Genomic DNA, 19,818 nt, shown 5'->3' with positions numbered 1-19,818 from the left:
TACATTCCTGTACAGAGAGAAGGCAGAACACAGAGGAAGAAAACATGAAATCACAGAGAGAAAGAGTTCTGCCATGTCTCACAAGGATCTTCAGGATGTCAAAAGAGAGAGAAAAATAATGAGAGCATATTAGGAAAAAACACACAGACCAAGTCTGCTTTCTGTCTCACCTTTGACATGATGGTGGCTCTTGTGGTCGTCCAGCAGAGGTAGCATAATGGCGTTGTTGTGGAGGCTGGCGGGTGAGCGTACCGCCGTGGTGTACATGAGGGGCAGTGACTGCACCACCACAGGGATACGATGCACGTGGTGACCACCCATCTTCCCGCCCACTCCTACACCTCCAGCTTGTAACCCTCCTAGGTTGACGGGGCTGGAGGGCGGTGCAGGGTGAAGGATGTGCAAAAACTGCTGCTGATGATGACCCCGGACACCAGCTCCAGGGGCCACTAGGGGCCCGGGCGTGAGCACAGACGAAGCGGAGGTGATGACAGACGGAGAGGAGGATGATGAGGATGTAGACGATATTGAGGACGGAGAGAAAGCGGACGTGACAGGAGAAGTGGTGGAGATGATGGAGGGGGGTGAGGGGCGGGGCTTGTTGATTGACAGGTCGACAGGCTCGGTCTGGAAGTGAGGGTCGTGGGAGAGCAGGTCCTCTGGAGGTTCTGGTTTGACTTTGCTCAGGAGGAGGGGGACAGTGTCCATCATGGGGTAGCGGTGTACTTTGGGAGACTGGAGAGCAGAAGAAACACATTTTAGATCAATGACTCTGAATTTACTGTAAATTAGACATGTGATGATTGGGCCTTTGGTATGCATACCCCAAAAACCTGCCAAAAACTCATGACTGACCTTAGGAGGATTGAGGGAAGGAAAGAGAAACATGAGTTAAAAGATCCCTGTGATATATAATTATTTGAATGTCTATATTTGGAAACATACTGTAAACAGCCCATTGGAAACACCACACAAGTGCCAGTTTCTAGGAGATTATTTCCACTAACCCTAACCCTATACCACATTAGATGAGGAAAAGTGGTAACACTGTATCCTAGGGCCTTGCTTTCACATTATCTTTATCCTGCCCCTAAATTTAACCCCTAGATTAACTCTATCCCTAACCCTTGAAGGGGAACAAAAAACAGATGATCACCCCAGTCAATTGGCCAACCTCTTCCAAAATCACACATTGTCTCTAAGTGAGTTTACCTTGTCTTAGAAATATCACCACTAATGACATTTAATATAAGGTTCAGGTATAGCAGGTTGTTCGGGGAAGGTGGTGCAATGCTCTGTGTTTGTAAACAGACCAGGATATTAACACCACTTTGTTGTTTAACAACAGTTACACACATGCCTACATACAGTGGGGAGAAGTATTTGACACACTGCCGATTTTGCAGGTTTTCCCACTTACAAAGCATGTAGAATTTTTATCATAGGTGCTCTTCAACTGTGAGTGACGGAATTTAAAACAAAAATCCAGAAAATCACATTGTATTATGTTTAAGTAAATAATTTGCATTTTATTGCATGACATAAGTATTTGATACATCAGAAAAGCAGAACTTAATATTTGGTACAGAAACCTTTGTTTGCAATTACAGAGATCATACATTTCCTGTAGATCTTGACCAGGTTTGCACACACTGCAGCAGGGATTTTGGCCCACTCCTCCATACAGACCTTCTCCAGATCCTTCAGGTTTCAGGGCTGTCGCTGGGCAATACAGACTTTCAGCTCCCTCCAAAGATCTTCTATTGGGTTCAGGTCTGGAGACTGGCTAGGCCACTCCAGGACCTTGAGATGCTTCTTACGGAGCCACTCCTTAGTTGCCCTGGCTGTGTGTTTCAGGTTGTTGTCATGCTGGAAGACTCAGCCATGACCCATCTTCAATGCTCTTACTGAGGGAAGGAGGTTGTTGGCCAAGATCTTGCGATACATGGCCCCATCCATCCTCCCCTCAATATGGTGCAGTCGTCCTGTCCCCATTGCAGAAAAGCATCCCCAAAGAATTATGTTTCCACCTCCATGCTTCATGGTTGGGATGGTGTTCTTGGGGTTCTACTCATCCTTTTTCTTGGGAATTATGGGGATGGGGAAGTGACAGGTAAAAGGGAAATAGAAATGTTAGGTTTTATGTTTAGGGAGAAGGCCAGAGGGGAAATTCTGCTTTTCCTTCCACACAGAATTTTAATTTTTCCTTCTTTTTTATTTGCCACGCCAGTGTTTTCTTTAGGCTGGCGAAGATTCTTAATGAAGTTGGACTTTATCAGCATTGTGTTAGAGTGGACATTGTGGAGTGGACTTTGGGTGGGAGTAGAAGAACTTATTAGTTGTAGGCTTTGTCCTGTAATATAGTTTGAACATTTGCTTATTGACCTGTGTTTTGTTCTTACCGCACATACACGTACACACTAAGATACATACATAGATATGGACATGGCGACTGGTTACCTATAGTTACTGTGAGTTTCTATAGATCAAACTCGAAAAGTAATAGTTATTGTTGGGGTTCAGGAAAAAATTAAAGTTACAGTTGTTTTTTGAATCAATTACTTGTTTGTAAAGTGGGACTTAGATGGAATGAGATTTCAGATGGATAATCATGTAACAGTCCCCATTAACATTCCCCTTATTCTTAATGTAACTCCTATTCTATCAGTAAGCTTAGGAAGCAGTGTCTTATCAACAGTTGGTTGCATGACTACCTGTAGAGCAAAACATTATTATATAGCCAGGCCTTTTGACGATAACAGTGCTTTTCTTGTCCTTACATGTTTCTTCTCTTTTCTTTTTTTATTTCATATATTTTTTTAATGCACTTAGCGCTCTACAAATGTAATTTTTCATTATTATTAATTATGTAAAAATTGACATTGTTACTCTTCAAGCAAAGTGTGAAGAAGGTGTTGGATCTATTATACATACAACATTTTCGATATTTCAGTCTCAGTTACACTTCCTTTTTTTTAATTGACTGATGTATTTATTGTGCTTTTCTCTACCTCAAGCCATACTGCTTTTATTGCTCACTGTGTGTCAAAGAAGGCATTATTAGAGATTGTCACATGCAAGGTCACACTCATTCAAATGATGAACATAGTTAGCATCCATACCACCTGAAGGAGTCACTAGAGCTCAGTGTGTCATGGAAAATGTAGCAACTGTTCCACCCCACAATCCGGCAATGCCTAGCCAAAATGCATTGCCCCTGCAAACTCCCAGCCACTAGTTAGCTTATGGCAGATTCAAAGCTGAAATCTAGACTGTGCTGAACAGCTAGATGCTATGTAAGAATGCTTTAGACCACTGTAACAGCTGCCAGACCCATTTTCCAATCTCCATTAAAAGGTAGAATAAAATAGATTCACAGATTTCACTGTAAAGATAACAAGATGAAAGACATAACAGACGTGTTTATGCAAAGACTAATTGACGACTAAACAGGGTGAAAAACTGTCCGTATTGCTATCTTCTGCCTCATGGAAGCCGCCAGCTCCCAAATATGATTCATCAGCTGTAACCATGATGTCATACTATACTGAGAGAAAATGATGAACAACTTTGGTATCCTCTCTCTCTCTACTGGTCTGTTTCTAACTGTTCTGACTCTTGTCGACTTTTATTGGGCATATCTCATGTTCTCCTTCTTTTGGCCCCGCTCCATTTCTTCTATTTCCAACCTTTATTTCACCACCTTAATGTCTCGCTTGCCTGGAGTTTGTCTCTCTCTCCCTCCTGGTTTCTGTCCCACCCACAGGAACACAGCTCTCTTGGTCCTCATTTATCTCTCATTTATCTCCTAAATCTCAGTTTTGTTATGGTGGAAAACAAATCATATGGCCCCAATTTCCTGCTCCCTCTGTCTCTTTCCCCTCTTTCTTTTTGTCCCATGCCTCTTCAGGCCAATGCTGGTGGTTCAGTTTGTCCCTCCACACACCCCATACTTAACACATTCCTGGGCCTCCAAGACCCGCTGTTCTGTCAGTCCAGAAGGATTTCATAACACTGTTGACCTCAACGTAACTTCCTAGGATATACCGCTGTCCACTGTTATGTTCATACTGTCAATAGACATGGCTCCCAGAACTTGGCTTCATGAAAAGTTCTCTATGAAACTTCACAAAGTACATCCACACAAAAACACTGTTTGAGCCATTGCTGCAAACATAGTATTTAAATATCACCAGTTATCAACGAGGATACACATCCAAACTACTTAAGAAACAATATTTGTCATGAGTATACTAATGCTTACTTGACTTTATTTGAAAATTGATTCTAGCCTTGACTCTGTGAGTAGAATGTACTATTGCTGGGTTATATGGTTGTCTGAGCCATGTTAAATGATTAAGATGATAGCAACTGAAAGTCACTATAGATAAGATGAAAATGCAAATGTGTTTAGCTCTTATAAAACACCTACAGTAAAGTATTTCCAGGGTTTAAGTGGATAACAACAAGGTATATGGTATATAAGTATGCTTAAACACATTGTATAAAAACTTCCATGCTCAAACTTTATGTATTTCTTTGACAATTATACATTATGATAACAAAGAATGATATTGATTTAACAATATCAATAGTTACGTTTACATTCATGCCAATAGACAGAAGCTGTTATCTAGAACAACTTAAAGGAGCAATAAGGATTAAATGTTAAAAGTTGAATAAACTTTTATTTTATACTCTGTCCTACAGTACTTAGCATAACATGTTAAAGAACTGTTTATGTCCACTGTAGCTTGTCTATACAATGTGAACTAAAACCAGAACCTAGAAAACAACACATCTTGTCAAATCTGGTGGTGAATAGTATTATGTTCTAATCAGTAGTTTCTGGCAAGGACTTGGTGAGTCCATCAGGGAGAGGAATCTGCTGGATACACTCTAATCATGAAGCAACAGCTCGTAAGTCTGAGGGGAAGAGTTTCTCTTCTGTGCTCCAATTGCCACAACAGATGTGATAAATGTTTTTTCTGGTGGGATTGGTGAAGGGTTTCAGTTGGTCCTCACAATTTTTTGCACAGCATTTCTTTCCTTACTTGTAATGCTCTAGATCTGTAATGAATTACAATCAACAGTCGAGGGGGTGGTTTTTCATGTGACTGTGTTTTTTTTCTTCTCAAGTCCTATTTTTAATCCAATAGACCTAGTACACTCATTTTCAGCCAAGGAAAAGTTACAACCTTGTGAATTAGCAAGAGAGGGAAGTTTCTCTCTGCTTGGGGTTTGGAAAACAACCCTTCTCTGAGCTATGAAATTATTGAGAAGCCTCACTGACCTCTCAACTCTGGCATGGGTCAAGTGTGGGTCAGGGGTATAAGGTCAAAGTAATAAGAGTTGAATTAGGATCCAGATCATTGATATACCAATTTATCTGAGCTTATTTAATGTCCTCCATTATTCAAACCAGAAGTTATAAGTTCAAAGATTAGGATGGTAATTGCAAAATTGTGATTTCTGGAGAGTTAGAGAGTTGTAAATTCTTAAAAGTGTTTAAGATTTTAGTCTTTCTAAAATATCCAAGTGTGGCCATATTTAATCCTTCTAGCAGAGGCAACCAGGGCAAAACAATCCTCAATCCTCAAAAAGTTCACAATGCCATTTATACAAATTATTAAGGATTATTCATTGGCATCTCCATGCCAATGAAAGCAACAGCCCAATGACAAAGAACCATCAAACATTTTTACAAGCAGGGTTAGGCTGCTCAGTTCCTGGTTGGCTGAAACACTTCATGTTTTTATTCCAGCCTTCTAATCAGAAACACCAGGTCAGTGCAATTAACTACCAAGTAAAAACAAAAAGGTTTCAGCCCACTACGACCAAAGTTGGTTACTCCCCATAGCCGTGGGAATTAGTGGTGATGGGAATGCTGCAAGCCCTCCTATTGTAGCCTCAGCCCCACTGGACGAGTTTGATCTTAACTGATCAGCGTGCAAACTTTGTGTGTCTGTCCGTTCATTCAGTGTGGTGTGCGTCAGTGCTACCAATGGGCATACGTCGAGTGACATGCATCAATACTGCGGATGGGCACACGTCATCTGTATCTATTGCATACCAACGCGAGCTTGGCCATCATCAGCACCCCATGATCAAAGCATCTTCCCACGGCCATGAAGACACATACCATACACACAGCTTCAGAAACAATTAAGAGACCACTGCACTGCACTTTTTCTTTCCTTTCCAAAAAAGTAGAAAGGGAAAGTTTTGGTTGAGGAACAAAAGTGTTCAATTTGCAATGGTCTCTTAATTTTGACCCTTCAGTTCCTCACTCAAAATCTTACTTTTCGACTTTTCTGGAAAGGAAAGAAAAATATTACCTCTTAAATATTACTGGAGCTGTATGTCAGCACAAAGATGTCAGCTCAGGGCAAATGATCTCAGAAAACTAGCTCATGAGCTCAATCAACAATTAATTTAGAACAGAACAGAAATGTGTTTCTGCAACAAATTACATTCCCATGAACCAAAACATATCAATATGTTCTCCTAATCCAAACAAATCTATTCCAATTTAAACTGGACTAGGGTGCTTAACAGGCCTGTGTTTGTTCTGTGCGTGTTAACAAGACAGTGTTTTGCGCCCCAAGCAAAAGTACCCAGAGGAATCTGAGCCCACTGTATGCAGCTGTGGAAGACTACTGTTTTGTTTTGCTTATTTTGTTTCTTTAACTATTACCAGATTTAAAAAAAAATAGTATTTCAAGCCATGTATGCACTGTTCCACCTAGCTATCATGAAGATGGATGCAACAACACACCGATAAATAGACCTAATCACAACAATGAAAAGACAATGACAAATTAACTGGTATCTGTTGGTCTTTTAGTGGTTTTGTTAAAAACAAAAATCATATTAGTGTGGGCTTGTATATGGATATCAAATGAGATGGAAATTGTTCGAAAACTCCCAAAGTTGCTCTTTCACAAAAACATGCAGTCTCTTACGTGTACATAGTTGGACAAGCATACCTATGCACACACTCACAAAAAGACATTTAAATACTCTCCCCCACACAAATTTCACCAGGACACGCCTGGCTCTGTCCTGATCTCATTGTCTTTATTAGGGGATATTGGTAAGACAGGGCAGATTTTCCAGGCCCTTGCGGGTGAATTCTCTAACGAGACAGACCATTTCCAGCAAAGCCTTGGCCCCCCGCCACCCAAATCAAGACCATGTTTCTGCAGTCTAAATTGTCTGACTGTCTGTCTGTCTGCCTGCCTCCCTACCTGCTGGTCTGTGTTGAAGAGAATTGTGTGTGTCTGAGCAAGTTTGTCTGTTGTTTGTGTGTGTGTTCGCATATGTGTGCATGCTTGTGCACTCATGCCTGCCCTCTTGAGTGTGTGTGTTATAAGTGAAGCTCTGTCAGTTAGGGGCAAGATATCATCTTGGAACACTTCAAAGCCAGTGTGGGCTGTTCACATCCTGCCTCTCACTGACACTGCTGATATCTTTATACATACGGATAACAGCTTCAATCACAAGCTATTAGCTAACAGAACAAGTGCACTCCGACACTCCAGAGCAGATTATGACTAGAAAGGCAATGCTGTCACTGACTGCTGAAGGCTTTCCCCTTTTTAAAAATATTTTTGTCAGAGACAAGGGGTGCATTTTAAAGGGGCACTTCACCCTTGGGGGACCTTAGGTGGTGTGTATCATGTCTAAGAGATTTCTAGGACATAGACTGTATCACACAGAATTGTCCAGAAGGAGCGCAGAATAGTTTTTGCACACCAAACAACAGACTGAAAAATAAGTGTTCTGTTTCATACCGATCGTGCTATAAGGTGTAAAAAAAATACAAGTGAACTGATAAGTCATTGATGACTATTGGCTAGCAGCTGGTCCACCAACTTAGTCATGACTGCGGCAGTCCACTGACAGGAAATGTCGGCGAACAGGTCATTACAAGCTGTATGGCTTCTCATCAAGACAGATAAGTTTTAAACTGGCATATTGCACCATACATATTTCAACCGGAGTAAGCTAATGAAGAGGATTTAAGAGAATATATGGGAGGTCAACATATTCTAAATGGATCAGCTAGATTCATTTGTCTGCTGGTATCCTGGGAGAAAAACAGCAAAATACGGATCAAAGAATGTATTTACTAATTGCATTTGGATCACTAAATGTTTATCGGTTATTTGTCATTGCTTTGAATGATGTGGGCTACAAAAACCCATGCATTTATACAGGTGCTGGTCATAAAATTAGAATATCATCAAAAAGTTGATTTATTTCAGTAATTCCATTCAAAAAGTGAAACTTGTATAATGTATACATTCATTCCGTGAAGGTGACCAGTAGGCTTGATACTGTCCACCCTTGCTGTCTTGCCAGGTGGGCTCTCGTCGCCACTGGGATGCCCTCCCTCCAATGCCTTTCGGGGGAAGAGTCATTGGCTTGTTTTTGACTCTCTTTTGCAATTGGGCTGTACGCTGCTGACAATACTCAGCCCTCATTCAAGGGGGTTGCAGTTGGTGGGTGTCCCTTTGGTTGATGCCTGGCAATGTGGGTGGCTTGATTTCCTGCCTGTTGTGCCCTGGTGCCAAGTCCTGTTTTCCAACAGGACTTGGCACCTGCACACATTGCCAAAGCTACCAGTACCTGGTTTAAGGAACATGGTATCCCTTTTCTTAATTGGCCAGCAAACTCGCCTGACCTTAACCCTATAGAAAATCTATGGGGTATTGTGAAGAGGAAGATGCGATACGCCAGACCCAACAATGCAGAAAGAGCTGAAGGCCACCATCAGAGCAACCTGGGCTCTCATAACACCTGAGCAGTACCACAGACTGATCGACTCCATGCCACGCCGCATTGCTGCAGTAATTCAGGCAAAAGGAGCCCCAACTAAGTATTGAGTGCTGTACATGCTCATACTTTTCATGTTCATACTTTTCAGTTGGCCGACATTTCAAAAAAAGTTTTTTTTGTATTGGTCTTAAGTATTATTCAAATTTTCAGAGATACTGAATTTGGGATTTTCATTAGTTGTTATAATCATCACAATTAAAAGAAATAAACAATTCAAATATATCAGTCTGTGTGTAATGAATGAATATAATATACAAGTTTCACTTTTTGAATGTAATTACTGAAATAAATCAACTTTTTGATGATATTCTAATTTTATGACCAGCACCTGTACATCTTGCTCAAACTTCAAACTTCTACCCCACAGTCGGCACAGCTGTGGGGGTTTGTTTGAGCATGACCGGCAAACAAAACTGTTGCACCGCACACAGTTCTCATTGGTCTTGTTCTGTGTGCACTTGCCAACTTGACACTGTCTTCTTGCCATGGTGTGAGGTGCCGAGGCTTGGGAAGAGGAATAGTGGGACGTACTGCCTCTTTGGCGGCTTGCTTCTTGGCTGTCTTGGCGTTTATGTAGTTTTCACGTAGCTCACATGACAGATCCATTATGAAATGTCTTCTGCTGATTGTCTTGTTGAGACATTGCTTGTACAGCACATGTGCGTTGATAGCAGCCATGTCTAAAAGATTGTAGAACACCGCAACATGCCAACGACGAGTACCTCCTTTTACATCTTTATTTTTATGAATAATTATTTAGCCTAATACATTTGTAGAATCTTATTCTTCAGTAAAATAAGCAGAGAAAATTCAAAGGGAGGTGACAGGGTGTGTATGCGATTTAGTTTTTCTCTCCAAATAAAAACATTAACAGTGTAATAGGTTTGTTGAATTGATAATTGGTGATCGTTGGAACTTCATTTTGAAAATATATATTTAGATTGACATTTTAGATTGACATTTGATGAATTAGCCTACACAAGTAGCTGTATCTCCTATTGACTGTAAAGTGTGTTACATATGTTGAATTGTCAAGTAGTCTATATCGTTTGTATTATATTTCAATAATAGCCTAATTAAACAGTTGAATGTCATGGAAAAGTTGTATTTCATTTGTAAGTTAATTCAAATTCAACCAAAACTCATTAATCTGAGAGTATGGTGCCTTCATCCACTGACATCATGCATGGGTACCATCGTTAAGTGCCGTGGGCTGTTGGCTTTCGGAAAATAGGGTGAAAAAAATAGGTAAATACTCTCTAAATAGTTGTCATTTGTGAGTTTAGAATTCTGACAACATAGCATAGCATAGCATCATCTTCCGCTTATCCGGGGGCAGCAGTCTAAGCAGGGATGCCCAGACTTCCCTCTCCCCAGACACTTCCTCCAGCTCTTCTGGGGGGACACCGAGGCGTTCCCAGGCCAGCCGGGAGACATAGTCCCTCCAGCGTGTCCTAGGTCTTCCCCGGGGTCTCTTCCCGGTGGGACGGGACCGGAACACCTTCCCAGGAAGGCGTTCCGGAGGCATCCGAAACAGATGCCCAAGCCACCTCAGCTGACCCCTCTCGATGTGGAGGCGCAGCGGCTCTACTCTGAGCTCCTCCCGGGTGACCGAGCTTCTCACCCTATCTCTAAGGGATCGCCCAGCCACCCTGCGGAGAAAGCTCATTTCGGCCGCCTGTATCCGGGATCTTGTCCTTTCGGTCATGACCCAAAGCTCATGACCATAGGTGAGAGTAGGAACGTAGATTGACCGGTAAATCGAGAGCTTCGCCTTGCGGCTCAGCTCTTTCTTCACCACGACAGACCGATACATCGACCGCATTACTGCAGAAGCTGCACCGATCCGTCTGTCAATCTCCCGTTCCATCCTTCCCTCACTCGTGAACAGGACCCCTAGATACTTAAACTCCTCCACTTGAGTCAGGCACTCTCCACCAACCTGAAGTGGGCAAGCCACCCTTTTCCGACTGAGGACCATGGCCTCGGATTTGGAGGTACTGATTTTCATCCCCACCGCTTCACACTCGGCTGCAAACCGTCCAAGTGCATGCTGAAGGTCCTGGCTTGAAGGGGCCAACACGACAACATCATCCGCAAAGAGCAGAGACGAAATCGTGTGGTCCCCAAACCTGAAACCCTCCGGCCCCTGGCTGCGCCTAGAAATTCTGTCCATAAAAATTACGAACAGAACCGGTGACAAAGGGCAGCCCTGCCGGAGTCCAACATGCACAGTGAACAAGTCTGACTTACTGCCGGCAATGCGGACCAAGCTCCTGCTTCAGTCGTACAGGGACCTGACAGCCCTTAGCAAAGGACCCAGGACCCCATATTCCCGAAGCACTCTCCACAGGATGCCGCGAGGGACACAGTCGAATGCCTTCTCCAAATCCACAAAACACATGTGGACTGGTTGGGCAAACTCCCATGAACCCTCCATCACCCTGTAGGGGGTATAGAGCTGGTCCAGTGTTCCACGGCCTGGACGAAAACCACACTGTTCCTCCTGAATCCGAGGTTCTACTATCGGCCGTATTCTCCTCTCCAGAACCCTGGCATAGACTTTCCCGGGGAGGCTGAGAAGTGTGATCCCCCTATAGTTGGAACACACCCTCCGGTCCCCCTTCTTATAAAGAGGGACCACCACCCCGGTCTGCCATCCCAGAGGCACTGTCCCCGACTGCCACGCGATGTTGCACAGGCGTGTCAGCCAAGACAGCCCCACAACATCCAGAGACTTGAGGTACTCAGGGCGGATCTCATCCACCCCCGGTGCCTTGCCACCGAGGAGTTTCTTAACCACCTCGGTGACTTCAGCCCGGGTGATGGACGAGTCCACCTTTGAGCCCTCATCCTCTGCTTCCTCAATGGAAGACGTGACGGCGGGATTGAGGAGATCCTCGAAGTACTCCTTCCACCGCCCGACGACATCCCCAGTTGAGGTCAACAGCTGCCCACCTCTACTGTAAACAGCGTTGGTAGGGCACTGTTTCCCTCTCCTGAGGCGCCGGATGGTTTGCCAGAATCTCTTCGAGGCCAGCAGATAGTCCTTCTCCATGGCCTCACCGAACTCCTCCCAGGCCCGAGTTTTTGCCTCCACAACCACCCGGGCTGCAGTCCGCTTGGCCTGTCAGTACCCGTCAGCTGCCTCTGGAGTCCCACAAGCCAAACAGGCCTGATAGGACTCCTTCTTCAGCTTGACAGCATCCCTTACTTCCGGTGTCCACCACCGGGTTCGGGGATTGCCGCCTCGACAGGCACCGGAGACCTTACGGCCACAGCTCCGAGCGGCCGCTTCGACAATGGCGGTGGAGAACATGGTCCACTCGGACTCAATATCTCCAGCCTCCCTCGGGATCCAGTCAAAGCTCTGCCGGAGGTGGGAGTTAAAAATCTCTCTGACAGGAGACTCGGCCAGACGTTCCCAGCAGACCCTTACAGTACGCTTGGGCCTGCCGAGTCTGTCCAGCTTCCTCCCCCGCCATCGGATCCAACTCACAACCAGGTGGTGATCAGTTGACAGCTCCGCCCCTCTCTTCACCCGAGTGTCCAAGACATCTGGCCGCAGGTCAGATGAAACGACAACAAAGTTGATCATCGACCTGCGGCCTAGGGTGTCCTGGTGCCACGTGCACTGATGGACACCCTTATGATTGCAAAAAAAAACTTGCAAAAACAAATGTCAAGTCCACCAAATGCACCTGGGAAAATGTGTTATGGTCTGATGAAACCAAGGTTGAACTTTTTGGCCATAATTCCAAAAGGCATGTTTGCTGAAAAAACACCACTGCACATCACCCAAAGAACACCATACCTACAGTGAAGCATGGTGGTAGAAGCATGGTGGAGGGAATTATGAACAGTTCCAAATACCAGGCAATTTTTGCACAAAACCATCAGGCGTCCGTTAGAAAGATGAAGATGAAGAGGAAATTCACCTTTCAGTACGAGAACGACCCAAAGCACACATCCAAATCCCAAAAAACATGGCTTCACCAGAAGAAGTTTTGGAATGGCCCAGCCAGAGCCAGACCTGAATCCAATTGAACATCTGTGGGGTGATCTGAATAGGGCTGTGCACAGGAGATGTCCTCGCAATCTGACAGATTTAGAGTGCTTTTGCAAAGAAGAGTGGGCAAATATTGCCACGTCAAGATGTCCCAAGCTAATAGACTCCTACCCAAAAAGACTGAGTGCTGAAATAAAATCAAAAGTTGCTTCAACAATGTATTAGTTTAAAGGTGTGCACACTTATTCAAGCAGGTTATTCTGAGTTTTTTCTTTTTCCCCCTCTAAGTTTTCAGTTTGTCTTTCAATGGAATTGTTCACGTTATAGGTCACATTAAAGGTGGACAAAGATTTATCTTTGTCTCATTCCTTTACATCACAAGGACCTCACATTTTAACAGGGAAAAATTTTAAAAAAATTTAAGAGACCACTGCATCTTTTACTTTTCTTTCCAAAAAAGTTGAAAAGGAACATTTTGAGTGATCTCCTTCTGAAGATTTTCTATTGGGTTCAGGTCTGGAGACCGACTAGGCCACTCCAGGACCATGAGATGCTTCTAAGTTGCCCTGGCTGTGTGTTTCGGGTCGTTGTCATGCTGGAAGACCCATGACCCATCTTCAATGCTCTTACTGAGGGAAGGAGGTTGTTGGCCAAGATCTCACAATACATGGCCCCATCCATCCTCCCCTCAATACGGTGCAGTCGTCCTGTCTACTTTGCAGAAAAGCATCCCCAAAGAATTATGTTTCCACCTCCATGCTTCACGGTTGGGATGGTGTTCTTGGGGTTGTACCAAAAAGCTCTATTTATGTCTCATCAGACCACATGACCTTCTCCCATTACTCCTCTGGATCATCCAGATGGTCATTGGCAAACTTCAGGTGAGATCTTGTGATGCCCCACGAGGTGAGATCTTGCATGGAGCCCCAGACCGAGGGAGATTGACCGTCATCTTGAACTTCTTCCATTTTCTAATAATTGCGCCAACAGTTGCTGCCTTCTCACCAAGCTGCTTGCCTATTGTCCTGTAGCCCATCCCAGCCTTGTGCAGGTCTACAGTTGTATCCCTGTTGTCGTTACACAGCTCTCTAGTCTTGGCCATTGTAGAGAGGTTGCAGTATGTTTGATTGAGTGTGTGGACAGGTGTCTTTTATACAGGGAACAAGTTCAAACAGGTGCAGATAATACAGGTAATGACTGGAGAACAGGTGGGCTTCTTAAAGAAAAACTAGCAGGTCTGTGAGAGCCGGAATTCTTACTGGTTGGTAGGTGATCAAATACTTATGTCATGCAATAAAATGCAAATTAATTATTTAAAAATCATACAATGTGATTTTCTGGATTTTTGTTTTAGATTCCTTCTCTCACAGTTGAAGTGTACCTATGATAAAAATTACAGCCCTCTACATGCTTTGTAAGTAGGAAAACCTGCAAAATCTGCAGTGTATCAAATACTTGTTCTCCCCACTGTATAATACACATGGTAGGCAGAATATTTTTGCGTTTCTTGTCGCTTACCGGGCCTTCTGCAAGTGCCTAAAGGCCTGCTACAACTACATTGATCACATAATACAAGGTGTTACCCCTGTAATTTAGCGACTAAAATGTAGGAGTGTAAATTCTATAAGTAGGAAACATTTAATAATGTACATTTTTTGTATTCCTCAAATTAATTTGACATTTAAAACAAATCCTGTAATTCGTTTTTAGACTAGTAAATGCTAACCATGCTAAACCACATTAATACTGGGGATCTGATAGAACTGGAGGTTGTAGAATAGTGTAAATCCTGTATTTGGTTAAGCAGATTTTTTTTGTAAAATATAGTATAAAAATGTAGTATCATATTTTTGGTTTTATTGCTTGTGCTTGGTTTTATAGTTTGACACAGAAAAGTATATAATAGTTTTGTTTCTCCAAAAACTGAACTCTCATTCTAAAGCTTTATTCAGCATTGTAGAACGAAAAAAACAGGAAGTGAAAATTTAAGGTAATTAAATTATAGCTTGAGGTAATCTAGCACATGTTGACGCAATCTACCTGGTCTTATCGTGGTAAGAAAATGCTGTGATTAGATGAGCGACATCTGTAAAGCATGGTTGCTTGATGAACATAAAACATTTCAAAGAATGATAACACATAGGCTACAGCCTATTCGTAGAAGTAATATTGATAGAGTCAAGGATATGTAGCGTCTCCAAGTATTGATCCCTGTTGCCGGCCTATTAGCCACCACTGTGGTAAAATCCACTATAAAGTCTTTACAAATTTCAAAGAATTGGTGAGAGCAACGAGGCGTTTAGCTACTAGGGCTTGGTCTCAATGAAGTGGCCTGATTTTCTTATCCTGTCTTTTATCGCTTGTATTTCACTACACTGATTTGCAAACATAGCACAAGAGAAAGCAATATGGTCGACAGCTACCAAGACAGTGCCTCTACATGCTAATGTCAAATGCAGCTTATAAAAAGGGCACAATTTCAGGTAAGAGTGTTTGATCTCATGCCTTCTGGTAAATGTATTTTATTTTCATAGTATTTAATTACATAAGAATGTACATATTTTATTTAATGAAGGCCATACAAGCTTAAAGGATGATCCCCTGACATTTATCATAATACAAAACTAACAACAATATTAAGTTATTCATAATAATAAGTTCACTTTCTAAATATAATGGAAAAATAACACCAAGAAAATTTCATTTGGTAAATGTCAAATTTAAGCTGAATGGAAGCAGACGAAGTTCAGTATAGTGCTATATTTTAGCTCATTCATTACAAAAAGAAAATGGTAGACCTGCTCTTCTATAAAACTGGAACAAGCTTTCAATGTTGCTGTCCAACAACTGACACCAATATAGTAGATTAGGGTGGAACCCTGATTCAGGCTCAAACCTTGGTCCATGTGACTGTCATTTCAAATCAATTATACTGTCACAATTCTTATTAAATTTTACAAACAATCAATAAAATGATCTTAATATTTCCAGACCACTTTTCAAGAACATGTTAAACATTACCATACATCATGTCAAAATAAAAATGTTCTACATGAAATAATAAGAAAAAAAAATCTAATTTTGAAACACATTCTACTTTAAATATTGTTTTCGGTGGCATGTGGCCGACCCAAATTCAGTCATTTAATTGACAATAAAAAACATAATTTGCTATTTTATTCTGAATTGATGCCAATCTGATATTACATGTGATCAAAACGTTATTGAAAACACCTTTCTGGATATATTATAATGTAGAAAACATGATGGCGACAGCACACAAAAAATAAAACATTGTCTGGACTCATCTGCACACACACAGCTGCAACAGCTACACAAAGCTCTGTTGTAACCTAGCAACAGCTTCTCCACAGGAGAAGACCACTTCATGTCTATCTGATAATTTTAGACCAAAGAGCACTTAACTGTTAAAAACAATGATATAGCATAATTTTGGACTTTTATACAATGACTTAAGCCAGCAGCCAATAATTGCAATGATATAACTGCATTTGAAACAAACAGCCTGAAACAAAATGAAAGTTAAAGGAAATCCACAATCCATTTGCAGTAAATAGTGAAAGTGCAAATATCCTTCTTCACATTCTGTTGCCTTGAAATTAAATCAACAATAAGATTTTTCCATTATATTTAAACATCCTACACCACATTTTACAAAGTAAAAAATAATAATATTTTTTTTTCCTTATTACTCAAACATAATGCAGATTTGATGATTGTATTTGTATTCACATCCCAAAGACGGGAGGTTCACAGTCGGGTTCCTCTTCAACAACTATTCAATGCTTCTTGATTTTATTTTCCTCCTTGACCTTCTCCTTTGTTTTTTTATACATATTGTAAGAATTTTGTCAGTCATTGCTGCTGCGATTAATTTTGAATACAATTCTACAAACGTTATACTCCTCGGACACATGCTGTCTATCCAGTCTGGTTCAAGTGCAGCAAGTTTGGTTTGGGAATCAGTTATTGATGGACAGCAGTATTAAATCCATGGTTCTGTATTGTTTTTGGTTTTAAAACAGATTTAAGTCAGGACAGAGACTGGACAATTCAGTTCCACTCAGTGCCTTCTGGAAAGCAAAAACTTATGTGTCTTGGCCTAATAATAAGTCAAATTCTTCTCTTAAATCTTACCTGGGTCCTGCACTTTTCATATTCATTTGAATCCTAACAAACTCCCCAGGTCATGCAGATGAGAAAAAAACGTGTAACATGTTGCTTCTACCACTTGAAAATACCAAGGGATCAACAACATAGCATTCACTTAACATTACTGTAATGTACAGTATGAGAAGGTGAAATAAACACACACACTACCATTCAAAAGTTTGGGGTCACTTAGAAATGTTAAATTTTTTCATAAGAAAAGTGATTTCTGTCTCCATGAAAATAACACCAATTTGATCAGAAATATGGTGTAGTCATTGTTGAAGTTGTAAATAACAATTGTAGCTGGAAGATTTCAGGGGAATATCTACATGCGTACAGAAGCCCATTATCAACAGCCATCACTCCTGTGTTCCAATGGTAAATTGTGTTTGCTAATCCAGGTTTGTCATTTTAAAAAGCTATGTGATCATTAGAAAACCCTTTTGCAATTATGTTAGCACAGCTGAAAACTGTTGTGCTGATTAAAGAAGCAATAAAACTTCTTTAGGCTATTTGAGTATATGGAGCATCAGCAATTGCGGGTTCAATGAAAGGCTCAAAAGCCAGAAAGAACTTTCTTCTGAAACTCGTCAGTCTATTCTTCTGAGAAATTAAGGCTATTCCATGTGAGAAATTGCCAAGAAACTCAAGATCTCATACAACACTGTGTACTACTCCCTTCAAAGAACCGCGCAAACTAGCTCTAAACAGAATAGAAAGAGGAGCTAAGCAATAGGACAAATAGATCAGAGTATCTAGTTCGGGAAACAGACACATCACAGGTCCTTAACTGGCAGCTTCATTAAACAGTACCCACAAAACACCTGTCTCAACATTAACAGTGAAGAGGCGACTTTGGTTATCATTATGATTTAAAAAGGACCCAAACAACTATGTGATAATAAATGGCTTCATATGATCATTATCCTATTTTTGTATGATCAGTCATATTTTCTAAACCAAAATTGCCCTGATCAAAAGTTCACATACCCTTGAATGTTTGGCCTTATTACAGATACTCAAGGTGACACACATGTGAAAATGGCAATTAAAGGTGAATTTGTGTCTGTGTATGAATAGTCAATGAGTTTGTTAGCTGTAACGTGGATGCGCTGAGCAAACTAGATACTGAGTCATAGGGAGCAGAAAAGAACTGTCACAATACCTGCTTAACAAGGTAATGGAACTTTACAAAGATGGAAAAGGATATAAAAAGATATCCAAAGCCTTGCAAATGCCAGTCAGTAGTGTTCAATCACTTATTAAGAAGTGGAAAATTCTGGGATCTCTTGATACCAAGTTAAGGTCAGGTAGACCAAGAAAAATTTCAGCCAAAACTGACAGAAGAATTGTTCGGGATACAAAGAAAAACCCACAGGTAACCTCAGGAGAAATACAGGCTTCTCTGGAAAGAGACGGTGTGGTTATTTCAAGGAGTACAATACGATGATTCTTCAAGGAGTACAATACGATGAACCAAAATGAGCTGCATGTTCGAGTTGTTTTTCATAAATAAATAAAATGACTTTCTTTCTATTTGAATGTGTGGTAGGTTGTGTAGATCTCTATGAAAGAAATATTTAGTCTTTTTTTATGTAATTGTAAGGCAGAACAAGGTATTACAAAAGGAAGTTAACATCTTTGATTTTTTTAAGGCAATTGCAGAAGATGAGACCTAAAAAACATCCATTAAAATGTGCCAGTTTTTATACAGGTATGCACAGGTGGACAACAGCATCATGGTGAAGTGTATCAAGATGACTATTCATATTATGCTAGGACTGATAATGCAAGATTCTATTCTGTTGTTGAATTTTTTTTTTCTCATGTTAGTCTTCAATTGAATTGACCTGGACTGAGAAAGGAGTGAAACTGAGGGTATGTCTGAAAGCTTGTGAGACAGAGTGAGGGAAAGAGGAGAGAGTCGGAGAGAGGGATGGAGGGAAGATGATGTTTATAAAGAGGTAAAACAGAGTGTGTGGGTTTCAGGCAGAGGACTGAGAATGACATATTCCAGAAAGAGACATAGGGATAGACCCTGCACTCTTCTCTCATTCCATTTCTTTCCCTCTCACTGGGTCACTCACTAGCTTTCCCTTTCACTTACTTCTTCCCTCTCAATCCCTTCCTTCCTCAATCTCTTTCTTTCTCTCCTCTCTCCTTCCTTCTGTCAATTAAAATGTTTCTGTCCTTTATCTCACACACTGTCTTTTTCTCTTACTCAGGCCTGGGAGTGATTACAGGACTATTGCCAGGAGAAGGAAGGAGGAAGGAAAAAGGGAATTGTCTGGAAAAGAACGTCTCTCTTACCCCTTGTTCCGATTCCAGGGGCTCAGCTTTGACTCGGACTGCAGGCATTCCATCAAGCATTAACATCCTGTTCTTGGGGCCGTCTGTGGAGGAAGAGAGGGAGGGGGAGAAGGTGTGAGATGGACGCTGAGTTTGACCACTAAGCTTCTTAATTTGACACACATAATGTCATTAAATAAAATATGTACATTTGACACACACATATACTTCACAAAATCGACAGCATCCAATGAATAGAAAAATATTAGCACAGGTACAAATTTAAAAATTGACTGTTTTAGAAGTGTCTACTAATACAAAGAGTCAGATGTCAGAGCACCACTGCATCTCAGATCCTTGCCTATAAATGAGCTCCTGCTATATTTTATAAAGTGATTTAAGGTTGTTGTCAATACTGACCGAATGCAGGTTGTATCCCAACTCTATAAGGGTGTCTTCGGGAGTATTTATATGAAGGCAACACAACCTGCATTTGACCTTAT

At 41.4% G+C, this 19,818-nt stretch overlaps 1 protein-coding gene across 7 annotated transcripts in view; it reads right to left on the bottom strand.

Moving 5' to 3' along the window:
- Positions 1 to 19,818, bottom strand: part of klf12b (Kruppel-like factor 12b) — a 113,897-nt gene that overhangs the window by 59,474 nt on the left and 34,605 nt on the right. For all 7 annotated transcript variants that reach the window (XM_029125846.2, XM_029125844.2, XM_034286708.1 and 4 more), the window contains 2 exons: positions 19,337 to 19,419; positions 171 to 735 (listed from right to left, as the gene is read on the bottom strand). In XM_029125846.2, coding sequence (XP_028981679.1) covers positions 171 to 735; positions 19,337 to 19,402 — 631 coding nt within the window. In that variant the 5' untranslated portion in view covers positions 19,403 to 19,419. The remainder of the gene's footprint in view (positions 1 to 170; positions 736 to 19,336; positions 19,420 to 19,818) is intronic.

The sequence above is a fragment of the Esox lucius genome, chromosome 16 (genome assembly GCF_011004845.1).
Source record: "Esox lucius isolate fEsoLuc1 chromosome 16, fEsoLuc1.pri, whole genome shotgun sequence".
Taxonomy (NCBI): domain Eukaryota; kingdom Metazoa; phylum Chordata; class Actinopteri; order Esociformes; family Esocidae; genus Esox; species Esox lucius.
This window is presented reverse-complemented; position numbering and strand designations above follow the sequence as displayed.